The sequence below is a fragment of the Heterodontus francisci genome, chromosome 3 (genome assembly GCF_036365525.1).
Source record: "Heterodontus francisci isolate sHetFra1 chromosome 3, sHetFra1.hap1, whole genome shotgun sequence".
In the NCBI taxonomy this organism is placed as follows: Eukaryota; Metazoa; Chordata; class Chondrichthyes; order Heterodontiformes; family Heterodontidae; genus Heterodontus; species Heterodontus francisci.
In genome coordinates this window covers 110,198,213-110,222,256 of record NC_090373.1, presented here as the reverse complement: position 1 = coordinate 110,222,256, position 24,044 = coordinate 110,198,213, and the positions used below count along the sequence as shown (strand labels likewise).

The 24,044-nt window shown below is 45.0% G+C and overlaps 1 protein-coding gene across 3 annotated transcripts in view; it reads right to left on the bottom strand.

Annotated features, from left to right (window-relative positions):
• Positions 1-24,044, bottom strand: part of fam184ab (family with sequence similarity 184 member Ab) — a 228,215-nt gene that overhangs the window by 21,521 nt on the left and 182,650 nt on the right. For all 3 annotated transcript variants that reach the window (XM_068025446.1, XM_068025447.1, XM_068025448.1), the window contains exons 14-16: positions 22,049-22,195; positions 13,449-13,566; positions 138-242 (exon numbers count right to left, since the gene is read on the bottom strand). In XM_068025446.1, the coding sequence (XP_067881547.1) occupies positions 138-242; positions 13,449-13,566; positions 22,049-22,195 (370 nt within the window). The remainder of the gene's footprint in view (positions 1-137; positions 243-13,448; positions 13,567-22,048; positions 22,196-24,044) is intronic.

The window sequence follows — 24,044 nt, the reverse complement described above, 5'->3', positions numbered from 1 at the left end:
GTTAATCAGTTTAATAAATCTATAATGTGAATATGGATGATCAAAAGTATTCATCTTCAGCATAGCAAGCCCAAACTATGAGTAACTATTTGTGAGTACTAAGCAGATTACCAAATGAATACTCTAATGAAACAAACCTTGGCTAGAGGATTGATGACTCCTACATTAGGGCTAGCATTAAAAACCTTGTTGAAGTTTGTTTCTCTGTTCACCAGTTCCAGCTGGTAAAATTTTTTATCATCCTGTTAAAAGTAAATATCAAAAATTAAAATATGCATTCTGTAACTATTTCTTTTCACAACTTGCACTGATAAAGTGCCTTTATCATAGTAAACCATTCCAAGAACTTATTCAGACAAAAACTGACACCAAGCCAAAGATGATATTAGGACAGGTTACTAAAATCTTGCTCAATGAAGATGGGTTAAAGATAGTCTTAAATGAAGAGACAGAGATAAAGAAGCAGAGAGGTTTATGAAAGGAATTCCAGAGTTTAGAGCCTAGCTGACTCAAGACACATCAGCCAAAGTAGGGAGTGGAGGTAAAAGTTTATGGATGTCTGCCGATCAAGCAGAGTTCTTTGTCCTGTATATTGTTGAACTTCTCAAGTGCCGCTTTCACCAGACTATTGATTTGTGCCTTGTAAGTGTCAGAGAGGCTTTGGAGGGATCAGGGGGTGAGTAACTCATCACAGAATACCCGGTTTCTGACCTGCTTTAGGAGTCGTAGCATTTATGTGGTTGGTCCAGTTCAGTTTCTGGTCAATGTTCACCCCCCTATAGGATGTTGACAGCTAGGGAATTTGATGATTGCAATGCCATTGAATGTCAGGGGAGGTGGTTTGATTCTGTCTTGTTGGAGAAAGTCATGCCTGACACTTGCATATTCCTTATCAGCCCAAGCCTGGATGTCATCCAAGTTGTGCTTCTTGCTCACATGGACTGTTTCATTATCTGAGGAATTCTGAATGGTACTAATTACTGTGCGATTAGTAGCAAACATCCCCACTTCTGACCTCATGATGGAGGGAATATCACTGATAAGCAGCTGAAGATTAGGACATTACTCTGAGAAACTGCCCAAGCAATATCTTGGGGGTGAGATGATTGGCCTCCAATACCATAACCATGATTCTAGCCACTGCAGGTTTCTGCCCGATCCCATCAACCTCAGTTTTACTGGAGCTCTTTGATGCCACACTCAGTCAAATGCTGCCTTGATGTCAAGAGCAATCATTCTCACCTCATCTCTACAACTCACCTCTTGGCCGGAATTTTATGGTCCCCGCAAGAGCGGGCTGAAGGCTGGGGGGCGGTGCTGTGAAATTAATTGGGAGGCGGGGTTGCCTTCTCCATTACTTTTCCGCCCCTCCTGCAATTTTCTGAGCGGTGGCGGAGGTGACAAACAGCCTGCCTGCTCCAGGCCAACTAAGGCCCTTAAATGGTGATTATTTGTCACTTAGGGGCCTCCTCCCACCACTGCCGGTATATTACAAGCGGTGGGCACGCGGTTCAGTTGCTCAGAAGGCTGCCCAGTAAAACCTGGCGGCCTCCTTGTGGGCTGTGGGGAGGAGGGGGGGTCCTCCTGATCAGGCACCCTGTGCCCAACGGAGGGTCCCCCCACCGTGGCATAAGCCGTCATCACTGGAGCACCACCCACCTTGAGCGAGCAACCCCCCCCGCCACGACCCAGTCGATTGTCCCCGGTGAGGCATCACAATCACTCATAATTTAGGGTTTCGTCCGTGTTGCCAGTCCTTGATGGGTGCAGTCCCAGCAGTGGCCACCGCTCTCGGTGACACTCGTGGTACTGAAGAGCTGCCAGCCTGCTGATTGGCTCTCGGAGATGGGACTTCCTGTCTCAGAGGGACACAAATCCCTCCTAAGACCAATTAAGGACCTAAGCCACGTAAAATTACAGTGTAGCTCCCAGGCCCGGCAGAGGCGGGCTCGCCACCAACTTTTTCTGCCGGTGGATGGGGCCTCTGGCCTGACGTAAAATTCCAGCCCTTGTGTCCATGTTTAGATAAAGCTGCAATGAGGTCTGGAGTCAAGTGGTCCTGGTAGAAACTAAATGAAGCATTGGTAAGCAGGCTATCGATGAGGAAGTGCGACTTGATAGTTCTTGGAGAGTTGGAAGGCTGCAATAGTTTAGAGATAGGGAGAGGCGAGTACAAGGAGGGATTTCAACATGAGGATGAAAATTCTAAAATAGAGGTATGAATGGACCAAGAGCCAATGTAGGACAGCGAGCACAGGGATTATAGATGAATGGGCCTTTATACAATTTAGTCTATGGGAAGCAGAGTATTAAATGAGTTCAGGTTTTTTGAAGGGTGGAAGAATGGAGACGGTGGCGCAGTGGTAATGCCACTGGACTAGTAATCTAGAGACCCAAGCTAATGCCCTTGGGACATTGGTTCAAATCCCACCATGGCAACTGGTGGAATTTAAATTAAATTAATTAATAAAATTCTGGAATTGTAAGCTAGTCTCAGTTTCATGGCACCCTTACTATCATCGATTGTCACAAAAACAGATCTGGTTCACTAATATCCTTTCCAGAAGGAAATCTGCTGTCCTTACCTGGTCTGGTCTACATGTGACTCCAGATCCACAACAATGTGACTCACTTTTAACTGCCCTCTGAAATGTCCTAACAAGCCACTCAGTTGTACCAAACCGCTACCAAAAAGTAAAGCCTGGCCACCCGACCTGAACCCAACCAAACCCAACTACGTGTCGGGTCCGAGTAGGGTCTGTATTCTGCGTCCACCATTCGGGCTCGGGCCAGGTCGGGCTGGACTATATGGTTTTGTTTCGTACTGTTTTTGTTTTAGTCTATGATCTTTTTCTCTTTCAATAGTATGTTTGTTATTTTCAGGTTGGGCATTTAAAAAATTAAAGGACTTGGGACCGTGTCAGGCTCGGGTTGGGTTTTAATTTTATACCTGAGCCAGGCTTTACCGAAAAGTCAAAAAAGGAATGAAGCCAGACAGACCACCTGGCATCGACCATTCCGACCATCAGAAATGACAATGGCACACCCACATCCAACCCTGCAAAGTCCTCCTTACCACCATTTGGGAGCTTATGCCAAAATTGGGAGAGCTGTACCAACAACTAGACAAGCAATAGCCTGGCATAGTCATACTCACGGAAACATACCTTACACCCAATGTCCCAGACAACCATCCCCGGGTATGTCCTGTCCCACTGGCAGGACAAACTCATCAGAGCTGGCAGCACAGTGGTATACTGGCATTGGGGGAGTTTCCCTGAGAGTCCTCAACATTGACTCCGGACCCCATGAAGTCTCATGGCATCAGGTCAAACATGGGCAAGGAAACCTCCTATTGATTACCACCTACTGTCCTCCCTCAGCAGATGAATCAGTACTCCTTCATGTTGAACACCACTTGAAGGGAGCACTGAGGGTGGCAAACGTACTCTGGGTGGGGACTTCAACGTCCATCACCAAGAGTGGCTTGGTAGCATCAGTACTGACCAAGCTGGCCAAGTCCTGAAGGACATATCTGCCAGACTGTGCCTGTGGCAGGTGGTGAGGGAACCAACAAGAGGGAAAAACCTAACTGGATCTTGTCCTTACCAATCTACCTGTGGCAGATGCATGTGACCAAGAGTGTATAGATACCACTGCACAATCTTTGTGAAAACAAAGTCCCGCCTTCACTGTGAGCATACCCTCCATCATGTTGTGTGGCACTAGCACTGTTCTAAATGGGATAGATTCAGAACAGATCTCGCAGCTCAAAACTGGGCATCCATGAGGTGCTGTGGGCCAACAGCAGCAGCAGAATTGTATTCAACCACAATCTGTAATCTCATGGCCCAGCATTATCCCTCCTCTACTATTACCATCAAACCAAGGAATCAACCCTGATTCAATGAAGAGTGCAGGGGCATGCCAGGAGCAGCACCAAGCATACCTCAAAATGAGGTGTCAACCTGGTGAAGCTACAACACCAGACTAGGTGCATGCCAAACAGGGAGGAAGCATGCAACAGACAGAACTAAGCAATCCCACAACCAATACATCAGATCAAAGCTCTGCAGTCCTGCCACATCCAGTCATAAATGGTGGTGGACAATCAAACAACTAACAGGAGGAGGCTCCACAAATACCCCCATCCTCCATTAAGGGGGAGACCAGCACATCAATGCAAAAGACAAGGCTGAAGCATTTGCAACCATCTACAGCCAGAAGTGCCGAGTGGATAATCCATCTTGGCCTCCTCCTGAGCTTCACAGCATCACAGATGCCAATCTTCAGCCAATTCAATTCACTCCATGTGATATCAAGAAACAGCTGATGGCACTGGATACTGCAAAGGCTATGGGCCCTGACAACAGTCCGCAATAGTACTGAAGACTTGTGCTCCAGAACCAGCTGTGCCGCTAGCCAAGCTGTTCCAGTATCGCTACAGCACTGGCATCTACTCAACTATGTTTTGGCGGCATAGTGGCACAGTGGTTCGCACTGCAGCCTCACAGCTCCATGGACCCGGGTTCAATTCTGGGTACTGCCTGTGTGGAGTTTGCAAGTTCTCCCTGTGACTGCATGGGTTTCCGCCGGGTGCTCCGGTTTCCTCCCACAGCCAAAGACTTGCAGGTTGATAGGTAAGTTGGTCATTGTAAATTGCCCCTAGTGTAGATAGGTGGTAGGAGAAGTGAGGGAAGGTGCGGATGAGGTAGGGAATATGGGATTAATGTAGGATTAGTATAAATGGGTGGTTGATGGTCGGCACAGACTCGGTGGGCCGAAAGGCCTGTTTCAGTGCTGTATTTCTCTATGACTATGTGGAGAATTGTCCAGGTATGTCCCATCAACAAAAAGCAGGACAAATCCAAACCGGCCAATTAATGCCCATCAGCCTCCTCTTGATCATCAGTAATGGAAGGTATTGTCGACAGTGCTATCAAACAACACTAACACAGCAACAACCTGCTCAGATTAGGTTCCACCAGGGCCACTTGAGTCCTGACCTCATTACAGCCATGGTCCAAACATGGACAAAAGAGCTGAAATCAAAAGGAGAGGTGAAAGTGACTGCCCTTGACATCAAGGCAGCATTTGACCGAGTATGGCATCAAGGAGCCCTAGCAAAATTGGAGTCAATGGGAATTGGGGCAAAACTCTCCACTGTTGGAGTCATAACTAGCACAAAGGAAGATGGTTGTGGTTGTTGGAGGCCAATCACTTCAGTCCCAGGACATTGCTGCAGGTGTTCCTCAGGATAGCGTCCTAGGCCCAATCGTCCTTAGCTGCTTGATCAATGACCTTCACTTCATCACAAGGTCAAAGTGAGGATTTTTGCAGATGACGGCACAATGTTCAGTACCATTCGCAACTCCTCAGATACTGAAGCAGTCCGTGTCCACATGGAGCGAGAGCTAGAGAACATTCAAGCTTGGGTTGATAAGTGGCAAGTAACACTCGCGCCACAGAAGTGGCGTGCAATGAACATCTCCAACAAGAGAAAATCTAACCATCTCCCTATGACATTCAATGGCATTATCATTGCTGAAGCCTCCAGTATCAACATCCTGGGGCTACCATTGACTAGAAATTGAACTGGATCAGTTACATAAATACTGTGACTACAACAGCAGGTCAGATATTGGGAATTCTGAGGCGAGTAACTCACCTCCTGACTCCCCAAAGCCTGTCCGCCATCCATAAGGCCCAAGTCAGGAGTGTGATGAAATATTCTCCACTTGCCTGGATGAATGCAGCTCCAACAACACTCAAGAAGCTCGACACCATCTAGAATAAAGCAGTTCGCTTGATTGGCACCCCATCCATCACCTTAAACATTCACTCCTTCCAACACCGAGGTACAGTGGCAGCAATGTATACCATATACAAGATGCACTGCAGCAACTCAGAGGCTCCTTTGACAGCACCTTCCAAACCTGCAATCTCTACCACCTGGAGGACAAGGGCAGCACCACCATCTGCAAGTTCTCCTTGAAGTCACACACCATCCAGCCTTGGAACTATTCCTTCACTGTCGCTGGATCAAAATCATAGAACTCCCTTCCAAACAGCACTGTGGGAGTACCCATACCAGATGGACTGCAGCATACCAACATACAAATGAACATATGAATTTGGAGCAGGAGAAGGCCCCTCGAGCCTGCTCCGCCTTTTGGCTGATCAGAATGTGGGCTCAGCTCCACTTTCCTGTCTGTCCCCCACAACCTTTGACTCCCGTGTCTTCCAAGAATCTGTCTAACACAGCCTTGAATATATTCAATGACGCAGCCTCTACTGCTCTCTGAGGATGCGAATTTCACTGAAAAAAATTTCTCATCTCCATCTTAAATGGCAGACCTCTTATTTTTAAACTGTGCTCCCTAGTTCTAGTCTCGCCCATATGTGGAAACATCCTTCCATCATCCACCCTGTCAAGCACCCAAAGGATATTATATGTTTCAATAAGATCACCTCTCATTCTTCTAAACTCCAATGGGTATAGGCCCAAACTGTTTAACCTTTCCTCGTAAGATAACCCCTTCATCCCAAGAATCAGTCAAGTGAACATTCTCAGAACTGCTTCTAGTGCAATTATATCCTTTCTTAAGGAGACCAAAACTGTACACATACTCTAGATGTGGTCTCACCAAGGCCCTGTATAGCTGTAACAAAACTTCTGTTTTATATTCCATTCCCCCTGCAATAAACAATAACATTCCACTTGCCTTCCTAATCATTTGCTGTACCTGCATTCTAATTTTTTTTTTAAATTCAAGTACCAGGACACCCAGATCCCTCTGTACCACAGAGTTCTGCAGTCTTACGCCATTTAAATAGTATACTGTTTTTCTATTCTTCCTGCCAAAGTGAACAAGTTCACATTTTCCCACATTATACTCCATCTGCCAATTTTTTGCCCACTCACTTAACCTATCTTTATCCCTTTGTAGACTCCTTATGTCCTCCTGACAACTTACTTTCCTACCTATCTTTGTGTAATTTGCAAATTTAGCTACCATACATTTGTCCCTTCATCCATGTCATTGATGTAGATTGTAAATAGTTGAGGCCCCAGCACGGATCCCTGTGGCACTCCACTATTCACAACCTGCCAACCTGAAACTGACCTATTTATCCCTACTCCCTGCTTCCTGTTCCCTACCCAATCCTCAATCCATGCTAATATGTTACCCCCTACACCATTAGCTCTTATTTTGTGTAGTGACATTTGATGTCGCACCTTATCAAATGCCTTTTGGAAATCCAAGTAGATCACATTTATTATTTATTTATTTAGAGATACAGCACTGAAACAGGCCCTTCGGCCCACCAAGTCTGTGCCGACCAACAATCAGCCATTCATACTAACCTTACAGTAATCCCATATTCCCTACCACCTACCTACACTAGGAGCAATTTACAACGGCCAATTTACCTATTACCTGCAAGTCTTTGGCTGTGGGAGGAAACCGGAGCACCCGGCAGAAACCCACACGGTCACAGGGAGAAATTCTACCACCTCGAAGGACAAGAGCAGCAGATGCATGGGAACATCACCACCTGCAAGTTCCCGTCCAAGTCACACACCATTCTGACTTGGAACTATATCGCCGTTCCTTCACTGTCGCTGGGTCAAAATCCTGGAACTCCCTTTCTAACAGCACAGTGGGTATACCTACCTCACATGGACTGCAGCTGTTCAAGAAGGCAGCTCACCACCACCTTCTCAAGGACAATGAGGGATGGGCAATAAATGCTGGCATAGCCAGTGACGCCCACATCCCACAAAAGAAATTTTTTTTTAAATGACATACGTTAGGCTAACTGGCCTATAGTTTCCTGCTTTCTGTCTCCCTCCTTTCTTGAATTGAGGTGTTACATTAGCTATTTTCCAATCCGCTGGAACCTTTCCAGAATCTAAGGAATTTTGCAAGATCACAACTAATGCACTTATTATCTTTGCAGCCACTTCTTTTAAGATCCTTGGATGCCGGTCATCAAGTCCAGGGGACTTGTCAGCCTTGAGATCTAATATTTTTCCCAGTACCTTTTCCCTGGTGATTGTGATCGTTTTAAGTTCTTCCCTCCCTTTTACCTCTTGTTTTTAAACACATCTTTGAGATTTTTTTGTGGCTTCTACAGCGAAGACTGACACAAAACCTAAGCAAGCCTGTCTGATTGGTTAATTTACAAATGATAATTAGAGAGCAGTGAGCAAGGACTCACTGAGGTGAAGCTAAAAACACTGTTTTAAAAGTTAAACCCTATTATGGCCGAACCAGGAAAGGTGTGAGAGGGGAGCCTGAGACCCCTTCCTCACCCAGTCATAAGGGGTAGGCGGTGGCGTAGTGGTATTATCACTGACTAGTAACCCAGAGATGGGTATTTCTCTGGGGACATGGGTTCGAATCCCACCACAGCAGAAGGTGGAATTTGAATTTAATTAATAAATCTGGAATTAAAAGCTGGTCGAATGATGGCCATGAAACCATTGTCGATTGTTGTAAAAACCCATCTGGTTCACTTATGTCCTGTAGGGAAGGAAATCTGCTGTCCTTACCTGGTCTGGCCTACATGTGACTCCAGACCCACAGCAATGTGGTTAACTCTTACATGCCCTCTGAAATGGCCTAGCAAGCCACTCAGTTGTATTTAACCGCTACGACGTCAATAAAAAGGAATGAAACCGGACAGACCACCCGGCATTGACCTAGGCACTGGAAACGACAAAGGCAAACCCAGCCCTGTCGATCCTGCAAAGTCCTCCTTACTAACATCTGGGGGGTGGGCCAAAGTTGGGAGAGCTGTCCCACAGACTAGTCAAGCAACAGCCTGACATAGTCATGCTCACGGAATCATACCTCACAGACAATGTCCCGGACACTGCCATCACCATCGCCGGGTATGTCCTGTCCCAACGGCAGGACAGACTCATCAGAGGTGGTGGCACAGTAGTATACAGTAGGGAGGGAGTTGCCCTGGGAGTCCTCAACATCGACTCCGGACCCCATGAAGTCTCATGGCATCAGGTCAAACATGGGCAAGGTACCCTCCTACTGATTATCACCTACTGCCCTCCCTCAGCTGATGACTCAGTACTGCTCCATGTTGAACAGCACTTGGAGGAAGCACTGAGGGTGGCAAGGGCACAAAATGTACTCTGGGTGGGGGACTTCAATGACAATCACCAAGAGTGGCTCGGTAGCACCACTACTGACCGAGCTGGCCGAGTCCTAAAGGACATAGCTGCTAGACTGGGTCTGCAGCAGGTGGTGGGGGAACCAACATGAGAGAAAAACATATTTGACCTCGTCCTCACCAACCTGCCTGCCGCAGATGCTTCTGTCCATGACAGTATTGGTAGGAGTGACCACCGCACAGTCCTTGTGGAGATGAAGTCCCACTTTCACATTGAGGATACCCTCCATCGTGTTGTGTGGCACTATCACCGTGCTAAATGGGATAGATTTCGAACAGATCTATCAATGCAAAACTGGGCATCCATGAGGCGCTGTGGGCCATCAGCAGCAGCAGAATTGTACTCAACCACAATCTGTAACCTCATGGCCCGGCACATCCCCCACTCTACCATTACCACCAAGCCAGGAGACCAACCCTGTGCAGGAGGGCATGCCAGGAGCAGCACCAGGCATACCTCAAAATGAGGTGTCAACCTGGTGAAGCTACAACACAGGACTACTTGCATGCCAAACTGCGTAAGCAGCAAGCGATGGACAGAGCTAAGCGATCCCATAACCAACGGATCAGATCGAAGCTCTGCTGTCCTGCCACATCCAGCCGTGAATGGTGGAGGACAATTAAACAACTAACTGGAGGAGGTGGCTCCACAAATATCCCCATCCTCAATGATGGGGGAGCCCAGCACATCAGTGCGAAAGATAAGGCTGAAACATTTGCAACAATCTTCAGCCAGAAGTGCCGAGTTGATGATCCATCTCGGCCTCCTCCTGAAGTCCCCAGCATCACAGATGCCAGGCTTCAGCCAATTCGATTCACTCCGCGTGATATCAAGAAACGACTGAAGGCATTGGATACTGCAAAAGTTATGGGCCCTGACAATATTCCGGCAATAGTACGGAAGATCTGCGCTCCAGAACTTGCCATGCCCCTCGCCAAGCTGTTCCACTACAGCTACAACACTGGCATCTACCCTGCAATGTGGAAAATTGCCCAGGTATGTCCTGTACACAAAAAGCAGGACAAGTCCAACCCAGCCAATTACCGCCCCATCAGCCTACTCTCAATCATCAGTAAAGTGATGGAAGGTGTCATCAACAGTGCCATCAAGCGGCACTTGTTCAGCAATAACCTACTCAGTGATGCGCAGTTTGGGTTCAGACAGGGCCACTCAGCTCCTGACCTCATTACAGCCTTGGTTGAAACATGGACAAAAGAACTGAACTCAAGAGGTGAGGTGAGAGTGACTGCCCTTGACATCAAGACAGCATTTGACAGAGTATGGCATCAAGGAGCCCTAGCAAAACTGAGGTCAATGGGAATCAGAGGGAAAACCCTCTGCTGGCTGCAGTCATACCTGGTGCAAAGGAAGATGACTGTGGTTGTTGGAGGTCAATCATCTGAGCTCCAGGACATCACTGCAGGAGTTCCTCAGGGTAGTGTCCTAGGCCCAACCATCTTCAGCTGCTTCATCAATGACCTTCCTTCAATCATAAGGTCAGAAGTGGGGATGTTCGCTGATGATTGCACAATGTTCAGCACCATTCGTGACTCCTCAGATACTGAAGCAGTCCGTGTAGAAGTGCAGCAAGACTTGGACAATATCCAGGCTTGGGCTGAGAAGTGGCAAGTAACATTCCCGCCACACAAGTGCCAGGCAATGACCATCTCCAACAAGAGAGAATCTAACCATCTTCCCTTGACATTCAATGGCATTACCATCGCTGAATCCCCCACTATCAACATCCTTGGGGCTACCATTGACCAGAAACTGAACTGGAGTAGCCATATAAATACCGTGGTGACAAGAGCAGGTCAGAGGCTAGGAATCCTGAGGCGAGTAATTCACCTCCTGACTCCCCAAAGCCTGTCCACCATCTACAAGGTACAAGTCAGGAGTGTGATGGAATACTCTGCACTTGCCTGGATGGGTGCAGCTCCAACAACACTCAAGAAGCTTGACACCATCCAGGACAAAGCAGCCCGCTTGATTGGCATCCCATCTACAAACATTCACTCCCTTCACCACCGACGCACAGTGGCAGCAGTGTGTACCATCTACAAGATGCACTGCAGCAATGCACCAAGGCTCCTTAGACAGCACCTTCCAAACCCGCGACCTCTATCAACTGGAAGGACAAGGGCTGCAAATACATGGGAACACCACCACCTGCAAGTTCCCCTCCAAGTCACACACCATCCTGACTTGGAACTATATCGCCGTTCCTTCACTGTCGCTGGGTCAAAATCCTGGAACTCCCTTCCTAGCAGCACTGTGGGTATACCTACCCCAAATGGACTGCAGCAGTTCAAGAAGGCAGCTCACCACCACCTTCTCAAGGGCAATTAGGGATGGGCAATAAATGCTGGCCTGGCCAGTGACGCCTACATCCCATGAATGAATAAAAAATATATATATATCTTTGCTGAGAGTTATAAAATATCTCCTTAAATGTCTGCCACCACTTTTCTACTGTCCTATCTTTTAACCCAATTTCCCAGTTCACTTTGGCCAACTCTGTCTTCATACCCTTGTAATTGCCTTTATTTAATTTTAAAGCACTAGTCTTCGACCCACACTTCTCACTCTCAAACTAAAAGGGAAATTCTATCATATTTGGATCCCTGTTGCCTAGTGGATTCTTTACTACGAGGTCATTAATTAATCCTGTCTCATTGCACATTACCAGGTATGGAACAGCCTGCTCCCTGGTTAGCATTAGAATGTACTGCTCTGAGAAACTGACCTGCATACACGCTATGAATTCATCTTCCAGATAACCTTTGCCAATCTGATTCGTCTAATTTATATATAGATTAAAATCACCCATGATTATTGCAGTTCCTTTCTTACAAGCCCCCATTATTTCTTCCTGTATACTCTGTCCTACAGTGTAGCTACTGTTAAGGGACCTATAAACTACTCCAACAAGTGACTTTTTTTCTTTGCTATTTCTTATCTCTACCCAAACTGATTCTACATCTTGATCTTTTGAACTAAGGTCATCTTTCACTACTGTACTAATATCATGTTTAATTAACAGAGCTACCCCACCACCTGTTCCTAGCTTCCATCCTTCCGAAATGTCAAATACCCATGAATATTCCGGTCCCAGCCATGGTCACCACGTCTCTATGATGGCTATCAGGTCATACATATTTATTTCTATTTGTACTAACAATTCATCCATTTAGTTACTAATGCTGCATGCATTCAGATACACAGCCTTTAGTTCTGTCTTTTTATCATTTTTGCAAACTCTGACCTTATCTGCTGGTGTACTCTTAAGTTTGTACTCTCTGTCTCTTCCTGCCACACTCTGGTTAACATTACCCATGTCACTACCCTGCACTACTGTCTTGTCCTTTCCCTTTAATTTACCACATCACTTGATTTCCACCCCCCCCCCCCACCCCACACTATTTAGTTGAAAGCCCTCTCTACCGCCCTAGTTATAGGACTCACCAGAACACTGGTTCCAGCATGGTTCAGGTGAAGACTAACCCAACAGTACAGCTTCCACTTTCTCCAATACTGGTGCCAGTGCCGCATGAATTGAAACCCATTTCTCCCACACCAGTCTTTGAGCCACACATTTAACTCTGGATTACTACTCTGCCAATTTGCTCGTAGTTCAGGTCGTAATCCAGAGATTATTACCTTTGTGGTTCTGCCTTTTAATTTAGCCCCGAGCTGCTCATAATCCCTAAGCAGAACCTCTCTCCTAATCCTAGCTATGCCATTGAAGGCAGCTGACCACCACCTTCTCAAGGGCAATTAGGGAAGGGCAACAAATGCTGGCTTTGCTAGCAATGCCCACATCCCATTAAAGAATAAAATAAAACAGGGCAGCATTAAAATTACCATCTGAATATAAGAAAGCATGGATAAGGGTTTCTGCTGCAGATGGCTGAGGGAGGGGCAGAGACCGGCAAAGTTATGGAGGTGGAAGCAGGCAGTCTTTATGATGGACAGGATATGGACTCATCAAGTAAGCTGGTCTAATAGGACACCAAGGTTGCAAACCATGTGGTTTCACTTTGGACAGTGGTCAGAGAGGAGGATGGAATTAATGCCTAGAGAATGGAGTTTATGGCGGGGTTCAAAGACAATGCCTTTGGTTTTCCCAATGCCTAATTGGAAATGAATTCAATCAAAAGTCACTTATTGGCCAACAGTAAGTTAAACTTTGAAAATTCAATTTATGTTGAAAAGACAGACCCTACATTTAAAGCTAATAACTACACACCATTAGTTTTTTCATGAGCTGATCCCGTTCTGTAATCATTTCCTTTAACTCAGTGATCAACTGTAAATCCTCTCGTCTTGATTCTCTGCTATTATACTTTTCTTCAGCTTCTTCCAATCTAGAAAAGTACAACCACATTACAGAAGTTTATGTAGTAAGGATATAAATTAAAATAGTTCAGAAATTTCTGAATCAAAATTTTACATTTTGCACAAGCAGGAAAATAAGAGATTCATAAAAAAGGTGACTAATAAAAACACTGAAAACAAATGAACATTTGTCTTGAAACTTTTTAAAGAAAGATTTTTGGGTCTACTATGGAATAACTTATGAATCATAAGTGAAAATAAATTGAGAATATTTATAAAAAGGTGGAAAAGGCAAAACCCATTCGATAACACAGAAAAGGCCAGATAGTAAGGAGCTGCATGACAAGGCAATGAATGGGAGCCGCAAACATCTCACCTTCTGTATTGTACAGGGTCTTTCTTTTAAAAACCTTCGCTTTCCTTCTTTCCTCTCTGCTCTCCTTTCTACCCCATTTTTGCCTCCCCTACTTTCACCTTTACACTTTCTTCTGATGGTTCTGGTATGCAGAAACTAGGCTATAATCACATAATGGGATCACTGCAAAAAGCAACACTTATGTGCAAGAACACAGCAGCGAGGGTCACTGAGCTCTCGGATTACATATATGGACCTAGATAAAAATCGAGCTGAATCCAAAGCCGAGGTTCTTGAGACAGAAGACACCTACATGGATAAGAATAATGCAAGTATTGCAAGATGGGATGGGTGAATTTATTGGAAATTTTGCAAGTCTTTTTCACAATTATTTAATATTTTCCAGATTTATGTTGCTACAAACTTACTTTAGGCTGCACATGGGGAATATTTCAAAATTGCAAATATACGTCAAGAATGTTTTGCTATAATGAATAACTGAAATCTTCATCCAAATCAAACAGGGTGCAAAACCAACATGGCAGTTCAAAGGCCAACTGGGAGGGAGATGAGCAAAGTACTCTCTAATTTTTTTGGAGTGCGTGGCTTGAGGGAGAGGAAAGTGGGTCTAAGACTAATATTTTAAACTTAAATAAGGGCAATTATGAGGGCATGAAAACAGAGCAAGCTAAACTGAACTGGCAAAGTTGGTTAAGGGATGGGTCAATAGAGATGCAGTGGCAGACATTTATGGGGATATTTCAGAACACAGGATACATCCCAAGGAGAAAGAAAAATTCCAAGGGAGGACTCACCATCCATGGTTAACTAAAAAAGTTAAAGATAGTATCAAAATTAAAGAAAAAGCATATAATTGTGCAAAGATGGGTGGCAGGTCAGAGATTGGACAGAATATAAAAAAAAAGCAAAGAATGACAAAAAGATTAATAAGCAGAGAAAAATTAGAGTATGAGAGAAAGCTAGCTAGAAATATAAAAACAGATATTAAGAACTTCTATAGTTATTTTAAAAAAGAGTCAACAAAGTGAGCGTTGGTCCAATAGAAACTGAGTCTGGAGAATAATGGAAAGATGAATTGAACAAGCCTACATTATAGAGGATATAAGTAACATCCCAGAAATAACCGTAAATCAGGAAATGGAAGGGAAGGAGGAACTCAAGAAAATTACAATCACCAGAGAAGTGGTACTGAGAAAATTGTTGGAACAGCAGGCTGACAAGTCCCCGGGTCCTGATGCACTTCATCCTAGGGTCTTAAAAGAAGTGGCTAGTGAGACAGTTGATGTGTTGGTTTTAATTTTCAAAAATTCCCCAGATTCGGGGAAGGTTCCATTAGATTGGAAAATAGCCAATATAACTGCTTTATTCAAAAAGGGAGGGAGACAGAAAGTAGGAAACGACAGGCCAGTTAGCTTAACATCTGTCATTGAGAAAATGTTAGAAGCTATTATTAAAGACGTTACAGCAGGACACTTAGAAAAATTCACAGTAATCAGGCAGAGTCAACATGGTTTTGTGAAAGGGAAATCATGTTCAACCAATCATTGGAGTTCTTTGAAGAAGTAACATGTGCTGTGGATAAAGGGGTACCTGTGGATGTACTGTACTTAGATTTCCAGAAGGCATTTGATAAGGTGTCACATTAAAGGTTATTATGGAAAATAAAAGCTCATGCTGTAGGGGGTAACATATTGACATGGATAGAAGATTGGCTAGCTAACAGGAAACAGAAAGTAGGCAGAAATAGATCATTTTCTGGTTGGCAAGATGCAACGAGTGGTGTGCCAGAGGGATCAGTGCTGGGGCTTCAAATTTTTGCAATTTATATAAATGACTTGGATGAAGGAACCAAAGGTATGGTTACTAAATTTGCTGATGACACAAAGATAAGTAGAAAAATATGTTGTGAAGAGGACATGAGGAGGCTACAAAGGGATATAGATAGGTTAAGTGAGTGGGCAAAGATCTGGCAAATGGAGTACAATTTGGGAAAATGTGAAATTGTCCATTTTGGCAGGAAGAATAACAAAGAAGCATATTATTTAAATGGTGAGAGATTGCAGAGCTCTTGAGATGCAGAGGGATCTGGGTGTGCCAGTGCATGAATTGCAAAAGGTTAGTATGTAGGTACAGCACGTAATTAGGAAAGCTAATAGAATGTTACTGATTATTGCAAGTGAATTGAATACAAAAGTAGGGAGGTTATGCTTCAGTTATAAGGGGCATTGGTGAGACCACATCTGGAGTACTGTGTACAGCATTGGTCTCCTTATTTAAGGAAGGATATAAATGCATTGGAAGCAGTTCAGAGAAGGTTCACTAGACTAATACCTGGAATGGGTGGGTTGTCTTATGAGTAAAGGTTGGACAGGCTCGGCTTGTATCCGCTGGAGTTTAGAAGAGTGAGAGACGATTTGATTGAAACATTTTAGATCCTGAGGTGTCTTGACAGGCTGGATGGGGAAAGGATGTTTCCTCTTGTGGGAGAATCTAGAACCAGGGAGTCTCTGTTTGAAAATAAAGGATCATCCATTTAAGACAGAGATGAGGAGAAATTCTTTCAGAGGGTCGTGAGTCTTTGGAACTCTCTTCATCAAAAGGCAGTGGAAGCAGAGTCTTTGAATATTTTTAAGGCAGAGGTAGACAGATTCTTGACAAGCAAGAGGGTGGAAGGTTATTGGGGGTAGGCAGGAATGTGGAGTTGAAGTTACCATCAGATCAGCCATGATCTTGTTGAATGGCAGAGCAGGCTCGAGGGGCTGAGTGGCCTACTCCTGCTCCTAACTCGTATGTTTGTGTGTATACAGCACACAAATAAGCCATTCAGCCCAAGTTTTTTTTTATTCGTTCATGGGATGTGTATGTCGCTGGCCAGGCCAGCATTTACTGCCCATCTCTAATTGCACTAGAGAAGGTGGCGGTGAGCTGGCTTCTGGAACTGCTGCAGTCCATGTGGGGTGTAGGTACACCAACAGTGCTGTTAGAATGGGAGTTCCAGGATTTTGACCCAGCGACATTGAAGGAACTGCAATATAGTTCCAAGTCAGGATGGTGTGCGGCTCAGATGGGAACTTGCAGATGGTGGTGTTCCCCCCCCCACATGCATCTGCTTCCCTTGTCCTTCTAGGTGGTAAAGGTCGCAGTTTTGGAAGGTGCTGTTGAAGGAGCCTTAATAAGTTGCTGCAGTGCATCTTGTAGATGGGCACACACTGCTGCTACTCCGCTGCGGCACCCTTTGAACATATTACGTGGGGGTGTGGGGGCGGTGGGGTGCGGGACTGCCAGCTCCATGCTGCATGCTGGCACAACTGCGAGTCACGTGCTGGGGCCCTACTTAAAGGGCAGTCAGTATAGCAGCTATGCCTGCATCCAAAGATACCTGACACAGAGCATTACATTAAAGGAGTATTTCGTTATGGAGAGACAGCAGCGTGCCAGGGTGGCACCACGGTTCAGTGATGCCTCCCTGACCGCCCTCATTCAGGCTGTGCGCACAAGGCGGGAGGTCCTCTTCCCCAGCGATGGCAGGAACAGGCCCTCTCGCCTGACCAAGGCAGCCTGCCTAGAGGTGGCTCAGGAGGTGAGCAGCAGTGGTGCCATCTGGCGCTACTGGGTGCAGTGCCGAAAACAAATGAATGACCTGCTAAGAAGCGCAATAATAAGTACCAATGTCTATCAGGGCTCCTTTGAAACTGGGTGAGCCCACAGAGTGGCATATGCATGCCACTGCTGTGCCAAAGAATGGGTGGTTGGGCGGGGAGAGAATAAGCGCCATGAATGGTGGAATGTATGACATAACTTACCCTTGTCCGGTGCTCAGGGAATGGCACCTACATGAGTGGCTCATTCAGAAGTGCACATCAAGAACCCCCCACCTTTATGGCCAGAAACTGTCTTTTGACATGTGTCGCCCTGTTGACATGCCATTGTTAATATATGCCCCTTGCCCATCCAGGCAAAGACAGCCCACAATTCGATGGAGTCCTCCTGCACGGGAGGAGGTCCTGCCAATCTGCTTAGACTGACGGATGCCGAGGAGGAGGTCCTGCAGCTGGCACCAAGGCAGCAGCTGTGCTCAGTCGGGCAGACTGACATCGGGCTCCAAGGTGAGCAGACGTCCAATTGAAAGGTGGGCACTGTGGACTGTTGGTTTGGTAATGCAATGCTGCTGACATTGTGAAGAGCGTTACATCAGAACTGACAATGTCCTCTTCCCATTGAGTCTTCCAGGTGAAAGAACATAGTCCAACCCGGCTGCACGCATGCCATCCACCACCTCGGAGGAACAGCCAGACTCCGAGGAAGCAGCGTCCCATGACACGAGTGCACCTTTCACCAGCGCAGATACTGTCACATTGGTGGGAATCCATCTGGCAGTGTGGGTCACAATCTGGTGAGAGCACTGCACATGTGCCCAAGCAGCTGACTGAGGCTGAGACAGCCAAGGCCCCCGACAGTCGGAGGCCTGTGAGTGGACAGGCTCGTACTGAGCCCCAGGCTACCGATGATAATTGTCTAAAGTGAGCTGGGAAAATAGACTACAGGGAAAGTCAGTAGAGGAGCAGTGGCAGACTTTTAAGCAGATATTTCATAACACTAAGCAAACATTTATTCCGGTCCGAAGGAAGGACTCGAAGAAAATGATGAACCACCTGTGGATACCAAAGGAAGTTAAGGAGAGTATCAAATCAAAAACAAAGGCGTACAAAGCGGCGAAAGCTAGTGGTAGGCCAGAGGATTGGGAATTTTTTTAGAAACCAGCAGCGGATGACTAAAAAACTAATAAAGAGGGAGAAAATTGATAATGAGAGTAAATTGGCAAGAAATATAAAAATAAACAGTAAGAGCTTCTACGGGTATATAAAAAGGAAGAGAATAGCTAAAGTAAGTGTGGGACCCTTAGAGGATGAGACTGGGGAATTAATAACAGGGAACAGGGAAATGGCAGATAATTTAAACCAATATTTTGCATTGGTCTTCACGGTGGAGGACACTATAAACTTCCCAACAATAATAGATGAGCAAGGTGTAAATGGGAGGGAGGAACTTGTAACAACCTCCATCACGAGGGAAAAGGGGCTGGACAAACTGATGGGACTTAAGACAGACAGGTTGCCAGGACCTGATGGCCTGCATCCAAGGGTTTCAAAAGAAGTGGCTGCAGAGATAGTAGAGGCATTGGTCATAATATACCAAAACTCACTGGATTCTGGTAGGGTACCAGCAGATTAGAAAACCATTAACGTGATGCCCCTGTTCAAGAAAGGAGGGGGACAGAAAACAGGAAACTATAGACCAGTTAGCTTAACATCTGTCATTGGGAAAATGCTAGATTCCATTATTAAGGAAGAAATAGCAGGACATTTAGAAAAACATAATGTAATCAAACAGAGTCAACATGGTTTTATGAAAGGGAAATCATGTTTGACAAATTTGTTAGAGTTCTTTCAGGATATAACAAACAGAGTGGAAAAAGGGGAACCGGACGATAGACGATATAGTGTATTTGGATTTTCAGAAGGCATTCGATAAGGTGCCACATAAAAGGTTATTACACAAAATAGGAGCTCAGGGTATTGGGGGTAATGTGTTGGCATGGATTGAGGATTGGCTAACACACAGAAGGCAGAGAGTCGGGATCAATGGGTCTTTTTCAGGTTGGAAAGCCGTAACTAGTGGGGTGCCACAAGGATTGGTCCTAGGGTCTCAACTATTTACTATCTATATTAATAACTTGGAGGAAGGGACAGAGTGTAGAGTATCCAAATTTGCTGAATATGGTAAATTGGGGTGTCGCCGCTGAGCAGCAGGGAGGTTGTACCAAGGTTCCCCCCCCCCCACCCCGCCGCCAGTAATTTGTGGCGGGCCCTTCCCGACATTGGGGCTCGAGGCAGGCCATTCCCGCAGAATTTTACCGGCGACCCGCGGCGTCCAGGGACTGGTAAAATTCAGCCCATGGTGCCCCTCAGAGATCTCTACTGGTGTTTCAGATTTTCACGAGATTTTTAAATGACTTGGATGATTGAATAAAGAGCTGTATATCCAAGTTTACTGATGGCACTCAATTAGGTGGCACAGCAAATAGTGCAGATGGAAGCAGAAAGTTGCAAAAAGATGCATAAAGTGTGGGGGCAAAAATGTGGCAGATGGAGTTTAATGTGGGCAACTGTGAGGTCATCTACTCTGGACACAAGATAGATCAGAGTATTTTCTAAATGGCGAGAAACTAGGAATTGTGGATGAGCAGAGAAATTTAGGGCAGAAATCACTAAAAGCTAGTGGACAGGTACAAAAATAATTAATAAGGCTTCTGGAATTTAGGTGATTTAGTGCTTTGGATCAGAAATTGGCTAGCTGAAAGAAGACAGAGGGTGGTGGTTGATGGCAAATGTTCATCCTGGAGTTTAGTTACTAGTGGTGTACCGCAAGGATCTGTTTTGGGGCCACTGCTGTTTGTCATTTTTATAAATGACCTGGATAAGGGTGTAGAAGGGTGGGTTAGTAAATTTGCGGATGACACTAAGGTCGGTGGAGTTGTGGATAGTGCCGAAGGATGTTGTAGGTTACAGAGGGACATAGATAGGCTGCACAGCTGGGCTGAGAGATGGCAAATGGAGTTTAATGCGGAAAAGTGTGAGGTGATTCACTTTGGAAGGAGTAACAGGAACGCAGAGTACTGGGCTAATGGGATGATTCTTGGTAGTGTAGTTGAGCAGAGAGATCTTGGTGTCCAGGTACATAAATCCCTGAAAGTTGCCACCCAGGTTAATAGGGCTGTTAAGAAGGCATATGGTGTGTTAGCTTTTATTAGTAGGGAGATCGAGTTTCGGAGCCACGAGGTCATGCTGCAGCTGTACAAAACTCTGGTGCGGCCGCACCTGGAGTATTGCGTGCAGTTCTGGTCACCGCATTATAGGAAGGATGTGGAAGCTTTGGAAAGGGTGCAGAGGAGATTTACTAGGATGTTGCCTGGTATGGAGGGAAGGTCTTACGAGGAAAGGCTGAGGGACTTGAGGTTGTTTTCGTTAGAGAGAAGGAGGAGGAGAGGTGACTTAATAGAGACATATAAGATAATCAGAGGGTTAGATAGGGTGGATAGTGAGAGTCTTTTTCCTCGGATGGTGATGGCAAACACGAGGGGACATAGCTTTAAGTTGAGGGGTGATAGATATAGGACAGATGTCAGAGGTAGTTTCTTTACGCAGAGAGTAGTAGGGGCGTGGAACGCCCTGCCTGCAACAGTAGTAGACTCGCCAACTTTAAGGGCATTTAAGTGGTCATTGGATAGACATATGGATGAAAATGGAATAGTGTAGGTCAGATGGTTTCACAGGTCGGCGCAACATCGAGGGCCGAAGGGCCTGTACTGCGCTGTAATGTTCTATGTTCTATGAATGTTGGCCTTCACCTCAAGAGGGCTGGGATCCAAAGGGGTGAAAGTTATGTTGCAGCTGTACTGAGTTCTGGCTAGATTTCATTTAGAATATGGTGCTCAGTTCTGGGCACTGCACCTCGGGAAAGATACATTGGCCTTAGACAGGATTCAGCACAGATTCACCAAAATGGTACCAGGGCTAAAACAATTCAATTATGAAGACAGGTAGCAGACACTAGACTTGTATTTCCTTGAATACAGGAGATTAAAGGGATGATTTATTTTAGGCCTTGAAGATGATTGGAGAGGTTGATTGGGTAGTCAGACAAAAACTATTTCCTCTGCTGGGAGAGTCCAGAACAAGGGAGCGTAGTCTTGAAATTAGAGTTAGGCTGTTCAGGGGTGACATCAGAAAGCACTTCATACAAAAGGTAGTGGAAATCTGGAACTCTTTCCTCCAAAAACAAAACTTGAGGCTAGGTCAAATGAAAATTTAAAAACTGAGACTGTTAGATTTTTGTTACACAAGTGTAGTAAGAATTATGGAACCATGGCAGGTAGATGGAGTTAAGATATAGATCAGCCATGCTCTAACAGGTTAAAGGTGCTGAATGGCCTACTCCCGCTCCAATGTTCCCATCAAGATGTATGTTCTTCCAAATCGTGAACAACAAATTAATCAGTATCCTTTCTAATACTGATACTACAGCTATTTATTTTAGGTCCTCAAGCCATTATCCAAAAATGCCACAAAACATACAAGATTTCCAGAGTAGAAATTTTATCCTTCAGGAGTTCCTGAGCCTTGTTGAAGTCTGCTAGCATGCACTGTGTTTCTTGGATATGGGCTGCAGTCATTTCATTTATCATCTTCTCCTGTTTCTTTATCATCTCCTGTTCATAGGTCCTGTTTAAAAAGAGACAAAGTGAAGCTAACTCCCAGCTTAACTTAATAGCACTAACGTATCCAGCTAAATCTAATTATTTCAATCGCCAATGTGCCCACAAATCATAGAATATTAGATCCATATCCTTTAATCCATTTCAAGCTGTTAGAATGGCTCAGGTAACAATCAAAAGAAGTAAACAATACAATGCGTCTCTACCTTTCACAACCAGCCAGGGTATGAACAGGCTTCTAACTTTAGCAATCTTTCTGCAATCCTATCTTGCTTCATTGGACACCTTTGATATCTATTGCCGCTTCAGTTTTACGCTTATTATCCACTTAAATTTTAGCTTTCTCCACTGACTTTAGACAAGTTCAGGTTTTTGCCTGGTCTGTGTTCAGTTAGTTGATCTCAGCTGCAGCAGCTACAGGGGATGCTACAATGTTCTCAGAAGCTCAAGGTCAGGAAGGGAAAATAATAAGAGTTCCATTAGAGTGCCTGCTCCTAATTGGTTTCGAACCACCAGTGCTAGAGTTGCTTATTGAGTGATGTCAGGTGAGCATCATAGAAATGATACAGCACAGAGAGAGGCCATTTCACCCATTACACCTAGGCCGGCTCTTTGAAAGAGCTCACATTAGTCCCACCCTTCTGCTCTTTCCCCGTAGCCCTGAAAAATGTTTTCTCTTCAAATATTTATCCAATTCCCTTTTGAAAGTTATTATTTAATCTGCTTCCACTACCATTCCAAGCAGTGCATTCCAGATTATAACAACTTGCTGCGTAAATTATTTTTCCCACATGTCGCCACTGATTCTTTTGCCAAATACCTTAAATCTGTTATCTGGCTACAATGTGGCAAAGTGTAAAGTTATTGAGTTCAATAATTTCAGAGCATGACAGCCCCCCATTTTACTTTCATTTTTAGTTATTTTTTCTTCCTTTTTTTTTTACATTCCTTTTTACATTTTTTACAATCTTTTTTTGCATTTATTTCATTTCATCTTAGTTTGTTCAGTTTGCTTACCCACTGTTATTTTCAGGTTGTTTTTCTTCAGGTTTGCACTTTTTGCTGTTCAATATTCAGTGTATTCACACCTAATCTGTACTAATGCTTTGTCTTTCAACACACCATTAACATATTGTTTGCCTTTGCTCCGTGACCTTTTGGTCAGCTATGTGGCCTGGTCCAATCTGCACCTTCTCCTTTGTTATCTCTTGCCCCACCCCCACCTCACTTGTTTATAATCTGTGACTTTTCTAATATTTGTCAGTTCCGAAGAAGGGTCACTGACCCGAAACGTTAACTCTGCTTCTCTTTCCACAGATGCTGCCAGACCTGCTGAGTGATTCCAGCATTTCTTGTTTTTGTTGTGAAGTTATCCACTTTGGTAGTGTCATGCAGGCCCCCACCTGCCAAGAATGAGGTACACATTATGTTGCTTGGAAGAAAAGAGGGCCTATCACAAGGAATTGTTAGGCCCCCTCGCCGGAAAAACCTTTCTTGCATGCTAGCAGGCAGTGTTGGAACAAAGGATCCAGTCCCTGCTTCTCCAATACAGAGAAGACCTGGACAAACCAGTTTAGTCACATGACTAACTAACAGTTGGAGTTTTTTGAATTTGAACTTGCGTAGAGTTTTAAAACTCAGAAAGCGGTTTGCTCCTGGACTGAAAATACCTCTCTCCAGTCTGCTCTCATCTCATTCTCACCAGCTTCAGAAACCACTGAAGACATACGAACCCAAAGACAGAAAAGCCTCCTACAGCAAACAATGTTTAAGAAGAATACTGGGACCCAACAAAAAGAATTACCTAAAAAAGGACTACAGTGAGTTCGAAGCACGGTATCAAGAAACTCTTCTGA